This window comes from Carya illinoinensis, chromosome 4, assembly GCF_018687715.1.
Source record: "Carya illinoinensis cultivar Pawnee chromosome 4, C.illinoinensisPawnee_v1, whole genome shotgun sequence".
NCBI lineage: Eukaryota > Viridiplantae > Streptophyta > Magnoliopsida > Fagales > Juglandaceae > Carya > Carya illinoinensis.
Genome location: NC_056755.1, coordinates 37358268 through 37370453, shown reverse-complemented (window position 1 = coordinate 37370453; position 12186 = coordinate 37358268). Strand labels below are relative to the sequence as shown.

The 12186-nt window shown below is 33.6% G+C and overlaps 1 protein-coding gene across 3 annotated transcripts; it reads left to right on the top strand.

Annotated features, from left to right (window-relative positions):
• The first annotated feature begins 5421 nt into the window (after positions 1 to 5421).
• On the top strand, positions 5422 to 11062 carry LOC122308213 (probable glycosyltransferase At5g03795). Of its 3 annotated transcripts, XM_043121409.1 has the most exons (6): positions 5422 to 5653; positions 5993 to 6821; positions 6912 to 7042; positions 9116 to 9464; positions 9916 to 10356; positions 10462 to 11062. In XM_043121409.1, exons 2-6 carry the CDS (start codon positions 6099 to 6101, stop codon positions 10579 to 10581), a joined length of 1764 nt encoding a protein of 587 aa, XP_042977343.1. In that variant the 5' UTR covers positions 5422 to 5653; positions 5993 to 6098; the 3' UTR covers positions 10582 to 11062. The 3 variants fall into 3 exon arrangements, with proteins under 3 accessions (XP_042977343.1, XP_042977342.1, XP_042977341.1); XM_043121408.1 differs by having other exon boundaries at positions 5423 to 5653; positions 6048 to 6821; positions 9916 to 11062; XM_043121407.1 differs by having other exon boundaries at positions 5423 to 5653; positions 9916 to 11062.
• Positions 11063 to 12186: the final 1124 nt, after the last annotated feature.

The window sequence follows — 12186 nt, the reverse complement described above, 5'->3', positions numbered from 1 at the left end:
CAGAGGAAGATAGTCTCCTTATATAAGCTTGGCTCAACATCTGAACATTAGCATAGACTCTATACAGGAGACTAACCAAATGCTCACATAATTGTGGAGTAAAATTTATAATTACTACAATACCTATAAAAAGACCTAACAGTTCGGAATGCCATGTAGTCTTTTTGATTAATTGATGGTCAAGCATTCAAAAATGTATAAATAAACATTTTGAATCCTTAGAACAGGTTGAAGCAATGCATACAAGTGATGCCACCAAGTAAGACAAGGTATAATTTAACTGTAATGAATGTTATTACAGTTGTAATTTTTAAATCCTTTCAATGAACTACATACTTATTTCTTCAACTATTTTTCATATTGGAAAGGCACAACTTCTGTACTGAGCTTCAAAAAACCAACTTCAACAAGGAACATTATTGAAATCTTCCGAAACACCAATCGAAATGGCAAGTGTGCATGGAAGTCTTGAGAAAAAAAAATGTGTCACATTCAGGTATTATTCCATACTCAATATGATTAGGGGAAGATATTATTTTAGAGAAAATGTTCATCAATGTTGAGAGACCTCTAAGAAAAAAGGCTAAAAAAGAAATGGAGAAAAAAAAAAAAAAGGCAAAGACTCACAATGTAGTGAATTTAATGAGGTCTTAAGCCACATGAGCGATGATAGAAAGACATCAATGATGGATAGAAGAAGAGTGATAATCAAGGTTTAGAGAGATAGATTTGAGTTAATCCATCTTAAGAAGAAAAAAATGATATAGAAATTATGAAATTGGATATTGATTCAATGAATGTTGTGCAACAAGAGTATTTTCATCATCTTTAATTAGAAATTATTGAGAAGGAGATCAGGAATACATAGTTGTTGTTTGCTGGCTGTTTGTTTTGTTTGGATTTGTATGGCTTATTTTGTAATGATTGGGACAAAAAAGTGTACTTTGGCAACATTGGTATTTTGGTTGGTTGATGTATGGCTTATTTTGTAGAGACGGGCAGCAAAGTATACTTTGATTGGTTGGTATTTTGGTTGGTTGATGTATAGGCTGGGTTATTGCAAAGTGTATAGTTTGATGCATAGAAAGCTCTACTTTTAGTGTACCTATACATTAAATGATGCTGATATTAAATTGTAGTCACCTTTGTGCAATTGTACATTAAATAAAAGTTCCAAATTGATTTTGTATATATTTTTATGAGATTGTGTTTGACAATGAAGTTAATGTATGGATGTTGGATAGGTTTTATATACTTAGATGCTATTTCAAAATAGATAAAAATAAAAAAATGGAAGAAGAGAGAAGAAGAAGAAGAAGATAGACATTAAAGAGTAGATAAAAAAAAGTAGAGAAATTAAAATAATAATAATATTTTCTTACTACAGAAAGTGAAATGCCTAATTCATTGTGGAATTAAAATTTTGAATGGGTAGGCAAAAGGCAAAAGGCAAAAGGTGGCACTTTATCTAAAGTTTGTCTAAGACTTTACCCATCCCGCACCTGTTCTTGCTTAGGTAGGGTAACTAAATCGACCCCAACACCCCAACCTTGCCCTCCTAACAATAGCAAATAAATTAAAAGAAAGCACATAACCAACAAAAAGTCTCAAATATGTGCATAGATCGTGATATATGTGCACATAAATACAATGAATCATTAAAGGATGAGTAAGAAGAAAAAAATAAGAGAAGGAAGAGAGAAGAAACGATGATAGGTTGGAGGTTTGGAAGAGAAATGAGAGTAGAGAGAAAAATAATTGTCTTTTTATATAAGATTTTATTTTATTTTTTAAATTATACAGGTAGGTAGGTTGCCCGCCCATCCCTGAGCAAGACAGGCAGATTGGGTGGCCCATTGCCAAATCCTAATTGCTCTAGCAACCACAAGATAGTTAGATTCAACCATCTTGTGATGGTCCAAATCTAGTCGAGGCAACGGGGATGACGGTTAGAACCATGGCCACCACCTGGTGGCTAGCGAGGAGGGAGGATCTCCTCTCGTGGCCTAGGTTTTTTTATCTTTCTTTTATTTAGGTAAATTAAGTTAATTATTATTAATAGTTTTTCCACACACTGATTGCCACATGTTTTTCTTTAATTATGTTAGACAAACTTTCTAACAAAGTGGCTTAAGTAAGAACTTTTGATAGCAATAAGTGTTATTTCTAAAAAAGCTCAAATCTTAGCTTAGCCAAAGCATAAGAAATTATTGATAAAAGAAAAATTATAATATGCTTTCTGAGTTTCTTCTCTCAATTTATTTATTCATATATATATATATTTAATTTTTTTGATTAATGATTAAGAAAGTGACTATTAGTGTATTGCTATTTTTTTATTTTCTAAAAATGTTTAAAGATATTTTAAAAATATATTTTAAAGAAAAAAATAAAAAGTACAAGTTACACTAGAGACGTCCAATAGTCAAACTTGGGCGGCATAGTAGCAACACCTTGATAAAATGTTATTTTCTTAAAGATAGGCCATGGTGGTTCTCTCAGAGGTATAAAAATGATTAAGGAATTGACTAGTAGTGTATTGCTATTTTTTTATTTTTTAAAAATATTTAAAGATATTTTAAAAATATTTGAATAAAAATGTACAATTTGCAATAGGGAACATCCAACGATCAAACCTGGGCTGCATAGTAGCAGCACCTTGATAAAATGTTATTTTGTTAAACATAAGCCATGATGATTCTCCCATAGATATAAAAATAATTAAAGAAGTGATTATTAATATATTAATTTTTTTATTTTTTAAAAATATTTTAAGAAAAGTACAATTTGTACTGAGAGACGTCTAGATTTGGACCCGGACGGCATGGTAAAACACATTAATAAAAGAGTTTTGCTATATACAAGCAAAATTGTGTACTAATCTGCGTACCAATACTGATTACTTCATACGTAAAATTTAAATTAGCATTGTTTTCAATAAAATCTACTTTTTAACTAATCACAATAAATTGGTACACATATTAGTGTACAATTGTGCTTGAAACTAGATTTTTTTTTTTTTAATAAAATGTTGTTTTCCTTAAAAATAGGCGATGGTGGTTCTCTCGTAGGTATAAAAATAATTACTAGATATTAATTGAAACTGATGAAGTGTACAAAGTCTTTTCATAAAATGAGATATTATTAAAATGATTTATTTAAATATTAAGTTTTATTATAAAATTATCATATACTTTTAAAATTTTGATAGTAGATATTCTCATCTTATTAAAAAACATATGCAAATAAAATTGAATAATTTATTTGCAAGTTCCTTTTTATATATTAAATATATTGATGAGGTGGAAGCCTATTACAACAGTTTACCTAAAAAGTATCAGTATTTAAATATTTTTTTTATGAATATAATAGATCTCACAGTGATATATTACATTTCATGTTTGTAAGTTGCATAAATCATTAAAATTATTTATGCAAACATTAATATTTCCAAGAAGGTACATCTTGTAATAGGATGAAGTATCACATATTCATATTTTATACTACTTAATAATTAGATGCGGTTTAGATAGTGAGGTAAGATGAGATGGTTTTAAATAAAATATTATTAGAATAAAATATTTTTAATATTATTATTTATTTTAGAATTTTAAAAAAATTAAATTATTTATTATATTTTATATGAATATTTGAAAAAATTATAATAATAAAATAAGATGAAATAACATATTTTTACTGTCCAAATAGGGCCTTAGTCTTTTTAACTGATGTGTCATGGAGGATAATAGTCAATATCACGGGATTATCTAATTATAAGTAGATGTTATAAATTGATTTATGGAGTGTAGATGAGTTTAATAAAGAAGATTGTAGGAGGTGGGATATGAGTTTGCCAACTTCCAAGTGAATATTTATTTCAAGGGTTGGCTTAGAATTTGAGCCATTGGATGAGATATACCCATTCCTTGAATCATGCTACAAGACACTTAGGTGCAGTTTGGATAATGAGATAAGATTAGATGGTTTTAGATAATCTAAATAATCTGGACCACTCATGAGGGTGGTCAACATTGGCCATCCTTGTGGATGGTTCAAATTGAACTACCCAAAGTGTGCATGGCTTTGTGGTTGCCATTGGCCATCTTATTTTGTCTTTAATTTTATTTTTGTTAACAAAAAATGAAAGTATGTGTTAAGGACGTGTCCTACTTCTCTTCTGCAACTGTTCGTCTGCATACTGTTAAGAAGCTCCAGTGTGATCTACCTAGAAAAATTCTGATGCCTAAGTCAGTAAATGCAACCAATAAATTCAAAAATCAAAAAGAGAATTCGATCCTTTACTATCCAAGGTTACCTAATATATATAGGCTCATGCACAATACTTATCTTATTCAGAATTTATCAGTGTAGATCATCACTCAATACTTTAAATGATTAGGCAACTGCATGAGGTCTCTATCCTTTTATGAAAGATGACATGGTACATGTATAATTTTGATTTATTTTGGACTCATTTATTCCCTTCAATCAGCTCAAGGCCTTTCCTATGGACTTTTCCATCTTTGGAGCTTTTATGATAGAGTGTGCCTTTTGGTTTAAACAGGCCCTCCAGTATGTTAAGATGATGAGTAAAAATGTTTTCAATCAAAATGTTTTTGGGTTTTGTATATTTAGAAAAGAATTTGCGAGAAAAGTTTAGGAATAATTTATATAAGAACTTAAAAAATCCAAAGAACAAAAAATAACAAACCTTCATTATGAATTTGATCGAAATGTTATTTTTTTAAGGACTTATAAAAAATGTGAAATTTTAAATAGCAGCTCACATTTTTTCATATCATTTAAAAATGTAATTTTACTCTTTTACTTTCTTTTATTTTACACTAAAAAAATATTGGTATGTTGAATGTGAAGCTGTTGTGTAGCATGTCTCATAAAAAATTACTTGTTGTAACGTTCATTACAGTTATAAAAAAAATTAAATAATAATATTTTTTAATGTAAAACGCGGTAGTTGTATGTGCTCGGCTCTTGTTAATTACAATAATAAATATAGTTATGAATTATATAAGTATTATATATTTTTTTATAAAAAGAATAAGATTTATTATTAAAAAAATTACTTTTTAAGTAGATCTCATATTTATTTATTTTTTTTTAAAATGAGTGTGCGTTGTCTGTATATTTTATGATTGTAAATATTATTTTTCAAATCTTTTTACAATAAAATTATTTTTTTATATCAAACTTCCACGTCATTAATATATTAAACTAAAAAAATTTTACTCATTATCTCTATATCACAAGCTACATATAATTTTTTATTTATTTATAATAAATATGTATTATACAAATGAAGAGCAGAAGAATTTAATTAATTTAATAAAAATAAAATAAAAAAATAAATTTAAATATAATATGAGCTGTCAAATAATCAACAAACTTGCCTATTTTTTACTTTCAAGAGAGGGCTGTAGCGACGCCGTTGAGCGGCAGGACCTTTATTGCTGCCGTTCGATGTTATATTCACAGACAACGAGGGTGGTTACTGGTTAATAACAGTTTCATTGTTTGACTATCTTGAGTTGCTTAAACAGCTGTTGGGGATTTCGGTAGACGAGCCCCACTAGGTGACCGACAGTGCTCCAAATGTTTCAGAGATTCGTTTTTGGGAGAGCCTCCACAACCACAGGTACCTTCTTGATTCAACCCACAACTCTGTTGCATCTTTGTTATTCTTTCTTTTCTGGGTTCATCATTCTTTTTGATCTTGAAAAAATCTATTTTTCGGCTTCTTCCTTTCTGCTTGGACTAGTGGGAGCACCTACTCCTGAGTTTCCCCCTCTTAATCCTGTTATCTTGATGGAAAGTGTTGCATCGATTGAGACTTGAGAAATTCTTTTCTTTGCTAAAGAAATCATGTTAGTTTGGGTTTAGCTTCTATCGAGGTGTAGTTGTGCATGCAATTTAATTTCTAATATGTCCTTCTTTCTGGGAAGCCATTCATTTGAAGTTTATTTGCTTTTTTCAGTACTGTACTTAACATTTCGGGGTCAAAACGTGGTGATGAATATCTAAAATTTCAGCTATCTAAATGTACTTAAAATAGCTGGTTGACTGCTGCCATTCTTTATGGCATGGATTTTGCTGTCCTAGCCCAGAGGTTTTGTCACATAGCAATCTGGAGATTGCTGGTGATCATTGGCATGGTAGTTGCTGTTTTAATTGTTTCTCAGGCTTTTGAACTACCCTATTGGAAAACAACTCTTTTATATCCTGCTAGTAAGGGTTCAACAGCTATGGTGGCTGGCAATGCCACACTTCCAAACAATTCACCACCAACTAAACCCTTTGTTCCTAATCTCGGGGTGGAAAATGATACTCTTGCTTCTGATTCTGACAAAGAAGCTGGGTATGAGAATGAAAAAAAAGAAACAGATAAACAAGATGATCCAGCTTCATACGATGACAAGAACCCTCACAAGGAGGTCAAATTTGAGAAGGATTACCCTAAAGCAGGCACAAATTTGACATTAAATGAAGTTCAAAATCAAAATGGTATTTTGCCAATTGAGTCACAAGGACTTTCTACGAAAGGCATGGGAAACTTTCATGCGGATTCAAGGACTTCATTCATTGCTGAAAATGCGTCTTCAGTGAGCAATGCCAAACAAACCATGAAAACGAAGCCCGTGGATAAGAAGACTAAGCCACCGCAAGAAGTTTCCGTCACCTTGAACAATAAATTTACCATTGTAAGCATTTCCAATCCAGTATTGAAGAGGTTGCACAAGCAGCCAATATCCATATCCCAGATGAATTCCATGTTGCTCAACAGTTCTGTACCTTCTAGTCACATGGTAAAGATCTAACATTGAGATTTCTATTTGAACAATGGGGATCAGTCAAGATATCCAGATTTTTAATTTAAATATTTTTACCGATAACAGAGGCCAGGGTGGTCTTCTGTACGTGATCGTGAACTCGTATCTGCAAAACTGCTGATTGAGAATTCTCCCTTGAGGAGGAACATTTCTGGGCTTTATGCTTCTGTTTTTCGAAATGTATCCATGTTTATCAGGTGAGTACATTTGTATGTTATAGATGGCTAGCATCTGGTATTTTCTATTATGAACTTCCTTAAACCTAGGCAACACTTCTATAGCGAGTTGTATTGCTAACTTCCAGTCTTTTTTTTTTTTTTTCTTTTCTTTTCTTTCTTTTCACGGGGGGTGAGGGGGTGGATCTCCCAAAATTCAGAGCGTTTACTGCTGGTGGCTTGATGGTATCACACTAATATTGCTAAATAGTGTTTGTGAAACTTCAGAAAAAAGAAATCAGTTTAATACTCTTGTTCCCTCCACTTCATATGTGAAAATTACTGTATGGTAGACAACTCTATTTACGGCCTGTTTTTTTTATGCATCTTGAAGAACAATGGCATTGTTTGTTAGGACCACAAAATTGGCTTGATTGATGTTCTGAAATAAAGTTGAACTTAATAATTATTTAATACAGTCATTTAATTTGAGATTCATGTTGAATCGGACATTTATTATGTTACTATTCATATTACTAATATGTTCAGAAGTTATGAAGAACATGGTTTGCAGGTGCAGTTAGCGAAAGTAATACACAAGATATGAATCATGATTGCTAGTTATTTGTAATTTTTTTTTTTTTTTGGTAGTCAGTGATAATATAAAATTGAGCTTTTAATCTACAACTGCGACGTTTCATCTTGATGATGGAAGTTGCCTACATTTTGAGTATATCAAACTGGGTCACAGTGAGTTTAAGTTCTATAAAATTAATGTCACTTGATCTTAGAACACATATTCACTAATTTCTAAGCTCTCAAACTTATTTATGTGGATATTAGCGGTTTTATGTACAATTATGTTTGCTTCTAAGTTAGTAATTCCTAGAGTGAAATTTTAATTTAATTGTCTAAAACATCATAATTAACAGGAGTAATGGGATTCTTATGACACAAGTAAATCCAAATCCTATTAGAGTTAGGAATTGATTGTTTTTTATTAGATCTCCGTCCTAGGTCTATTTAAAGAGCCCAAAGATGTGGCCTGCCATATAGCTTTTTTCTTTCAGCAAAAAATTCTCTCTCTAGTTTCTCACTAGGTGTAGAAACAAATTGGGTCCTACCCTTTTCCTCTGGCCATGCTGTGTTACCTGTGCATAGAGGATAGCAGAAAAGTCTTTTTGGTTTTTTGAACAATCTATCATTCAAATATTAGAATTTAAACTTGTTCTCTAACACAAATTTGAGGCATAATGTTGAATCCATGGGTGATGTATGCGTGATTGATAAAAAAAAAAAAAGAATATATCTGTACTCCAAGGACTTAGTTGAATCATAATAAACAGATTTGTATCGCCCACCTAGAGTGGGAAAAAAAAGAGATAGAAACATGCAGTGGAACCCACAACATTTATAGCTGCCCAAGTGAATTTCTCAGGCAGCATTAAATGCTATGAGGCCTACTTCCTGTGTCTATTTCTCTCTCGTCTTAGCCCTATAGTGGGATCTCTATCCATAATAAACCAAATCTTTAGTTTTTCCCGTGTTGATTTTGTTCAACCCGTGCAGAAGTGTTGGTAACTTTCTAAAATACATAATTGTCAAAGAACTTTCCAAACTACAAGAAAGTTCCCTATGCCTAAAGCAGGCAATTCTACAGGATTTAATAATGCTCTTAAACTACATGAATAGAGTGCTGTGTTAATTCCTTGGATAATTCTGGTTCTTTAATATTTTGATGACTATTAAGATTTGGGATTACTTATGATAATTTCTAGAGGCTATTGGACTGGGGGAACTTTCCCTTGAACTACCCGAGGTGCACTTGCTGGAAACTCCTTGCTGAGGGCCTGTGCACCCTCAAGATTAGTCGGGGCTTTGTTCTTGGACACCCAATGCCAATCAAAAAGGGATTTGGGATTGCTTATGCTGTCTCATGTATGTATTTCACGTTTTAGTATATCAGTTTACAGATTTTCACTGTACTTTCCCCAAAGAATCCTACTCATTGACTGAAGAGACATGCATCTTCTTCAGGAGTACACCTGTACCCTCCTTTTATTATTTTAACCCTAACATTAACCAAAGAAACGATTTCATAAATACCAATTGCAGGAGTTATGAATTGATGGAACATACACTCAAAATCTACATATATAGGGAAGGAGAAAAGCCCATATATCATCAGCCAGTGCTGGGAGGAATTTATGCCTCAGAAGGATGGTTTATGAAACTGGTGGAGGGAAACAAGAAATTTGCTGTGAAGGACCCTAAAAAAGCTCACTTGTTTTATTTACCCTTCAGTTCACAAATGCTAAGGATTGAACTTTCTGCACAAAACATTCAGAGTAAGAAGGATCTGGAGAAATATTTGAAGAGATATGTGGAATTAATTGCAGGAAAATATCGTTTCTGGAATAGAACCCGTGGGGCAGATCATTTTCTAGTTGCTTGTCATGATTGGGTACGCTTTCCTCATACCATTTCTATATGATTTACCTTTTCATAATCACTAAATCTCCACAAGTTGGATAAGACTGTGTACAGAGTCCTTGCTGTAATGAGAAGTAGCCGGGGTCTTATGGCTTTTTCATGTCTAGGCATGACCTTTTATCTGTGGGACCAATGACCAACATTAGTCTAAATTACTTCAGAAGCCATGAGCCAAAACACTTTGTCTATGGAATTTGCCTTGGTGTGATGTTGATGTAACACGAGTATTTTCCTTTCTAATATATTGTTGTGGCTTTCAACATAATGTAGCTCCACAGGTCACCTTTGGTTTTGTGAAAAAATCTGATAACCGTTGGCCATGCTTTAGCTATTCCTTCGTAACATCTAGCTAAGCCTTATTCTGATGAAGCATCTTAATATTCTGACTAGTCAATGATGAAATTTATTATATGAAATTTCAGGCCCCCCGAGTCACAACGCAGCTTATGGGGAATTGCATCAGATCTCTTTGCAATGCCAATGTTGCTAATGGGTTTAAAATAGGGAAGGACACTACTCTACCAGTAACATATATACGATCTGTGGAGGACCCTCTAAAAGATATGGGAGGAAGACCTCCTTCACAAAGACATATTCTTGCCTTCTTTGCTGGGGGCATGCATGGTTATGTCCGACCAATTCTGCTACAGTACTGGGAAAATAAAGAGCCCGACATGAAAATCTTTGGTCCAATGCCACGCGATATTGAAGGCAAAAAAATCTACAGGGAGTATATGAAGAACAGCAAGTACTGCATCTGTGCCAGGGGTTATGAGGTTCATACACCTCGAGTGGTTGAAGCCATTTTCTATGAATGTGTCCCAGTCATCATCTCGGATAACTATGTGCCTCCTTTCTTTGAGGTATTGAACTGGGAAGCATTTTGTGTGTTTATTCAAGAGAAAGATATTCCAAATTTAAGAAAAATTCTGCTGTCAATCCCGGAAAAGAAGTATCTTGCCTTGCAGTCTAGAGTAAAGATGGTACAAAGGCATTTCCTTTGGCACAAAAACCCTGTGCGATATGACTTATTTCACATGGTCCTTCACTCAATATGGTACAACAGACTTCTCCAGATCAAAGTGTAACAAGAGCATCAAACGTTGTCAATAGTTCATGGGGTAACCGGCCGCCAAAAAAAAAAAAAGGAAACACGGCATGTCATTGTAATCGAAATGAAGCTGTAGAGATTGAAAAATGAACCATTTTGGTCGGCTAGCCTTTTTTTAGCAGCATAATATAGCATGTTAATATAAGGATGTTAGCATGCTCAGGCTCCCTTGCAAAAAAGGAAATTGACCTAATAATTAGTCTGGTTCTAGTTCTACCACTCGGGCAAGAAGCAGGATCCCCGGAAAGGAGGTTTTCAGGTCGTCCCAAAGTTTCTAAATTTAATAGAAGATTTAGTTGTGTTTGGATGCTGATATGATTGGTGAATAGTAATATTTTGTAGTTCTATTGAGATGTATTTGAATGTAAATAGGTTGAGATATGTGTTTAACTGCATGAAGTAGATTGATATGAGTTCAACTTTTTTATGAAAAATTGTAAAAGTAGTGAGTATCTCAATGATTGGTTTTGGATGAGTTGAGCTCACTCACAACTAAACACAGCAATTTATTTTCTAAAACATGGGACTCCAGCTCTGTTAAGAACTTGAAAGAGTAAAACTGCCAAGCAGAGATGCTTAGATATGAAAGAAAAGGAAGTATCAATTCCTGCTGCACCGTAGTTTTATTTTGGGTTATTTCCATCTCTGATATGTACATGTAGATGCTGGTTACATGTAGCAGAGGCCCCAAAAATGGATTTGGCAAACTGGAATTTTGTAATCTGCATTATGCTTAAATTTCATAATCTTGCCATGTGTTAAGATATAATATTATTAATAAAGTTTATTTGTTCTCATTATTTTAAAACTTTTATGCACTAATTCTGAATGAGTTCCTAACAACCTAACAGAAAACAAAACACTTCCACCATTTTTGTTAAGAGAGTTTTTGGACATTTCATCTCGTTTTGTGGACTGTGAAAAGAGTTGTTGTCCCAGCCGATGGCTCAGCTCGGTGCACAGAACTAACACAATGCTGAATTAATTCCTTGACTTTTGCTTCAGCCTTGACTAACACAATGCGGAATCAAGGCACATACCCAGCAGACCCAGTAATGAAAACCCAGTGGAGCGAGGGGATATGAGAGAGTAATGAAAGCGAGAAACGAGAGAGAGAAGGGAAGCCACTCACTCAGACCCAGCAGTTTTTGGTTACCTGCAATGGATTTTGAGAGGGGCTACGTTTTTTCACTGCAATGGATTTTGAGTCAGATTCAAATGTCGTCTAACATTGGCCGGATTGGACGGTTGTTGAAACCGACACTAACTCAACCCGACTTTAGCGGGTTCAACTCAATTGGATTGTGCGGGTTGATCAACCCAGCGGGTTTCTTGCACAGGCGCCCTTGAGGTTTGAGGGAGTGATCTGCTACGGGATGGGCTACGAATTCAGCTTCAATGCAATTTATCCACTATTCCCAGTTGAAGAATTCCCATCACGCCACGTTTGTTTTGGCTTCAAAGTTCAAACTTGAAGGTCAAGCCATTTCTTTTCATTTTTGCTTCACTTCAAAGCGAAGCGATTCTTGTTCCCGAGCATATCTTTATCTGAAATACTAATCACTGACAACTACTTGGTGGG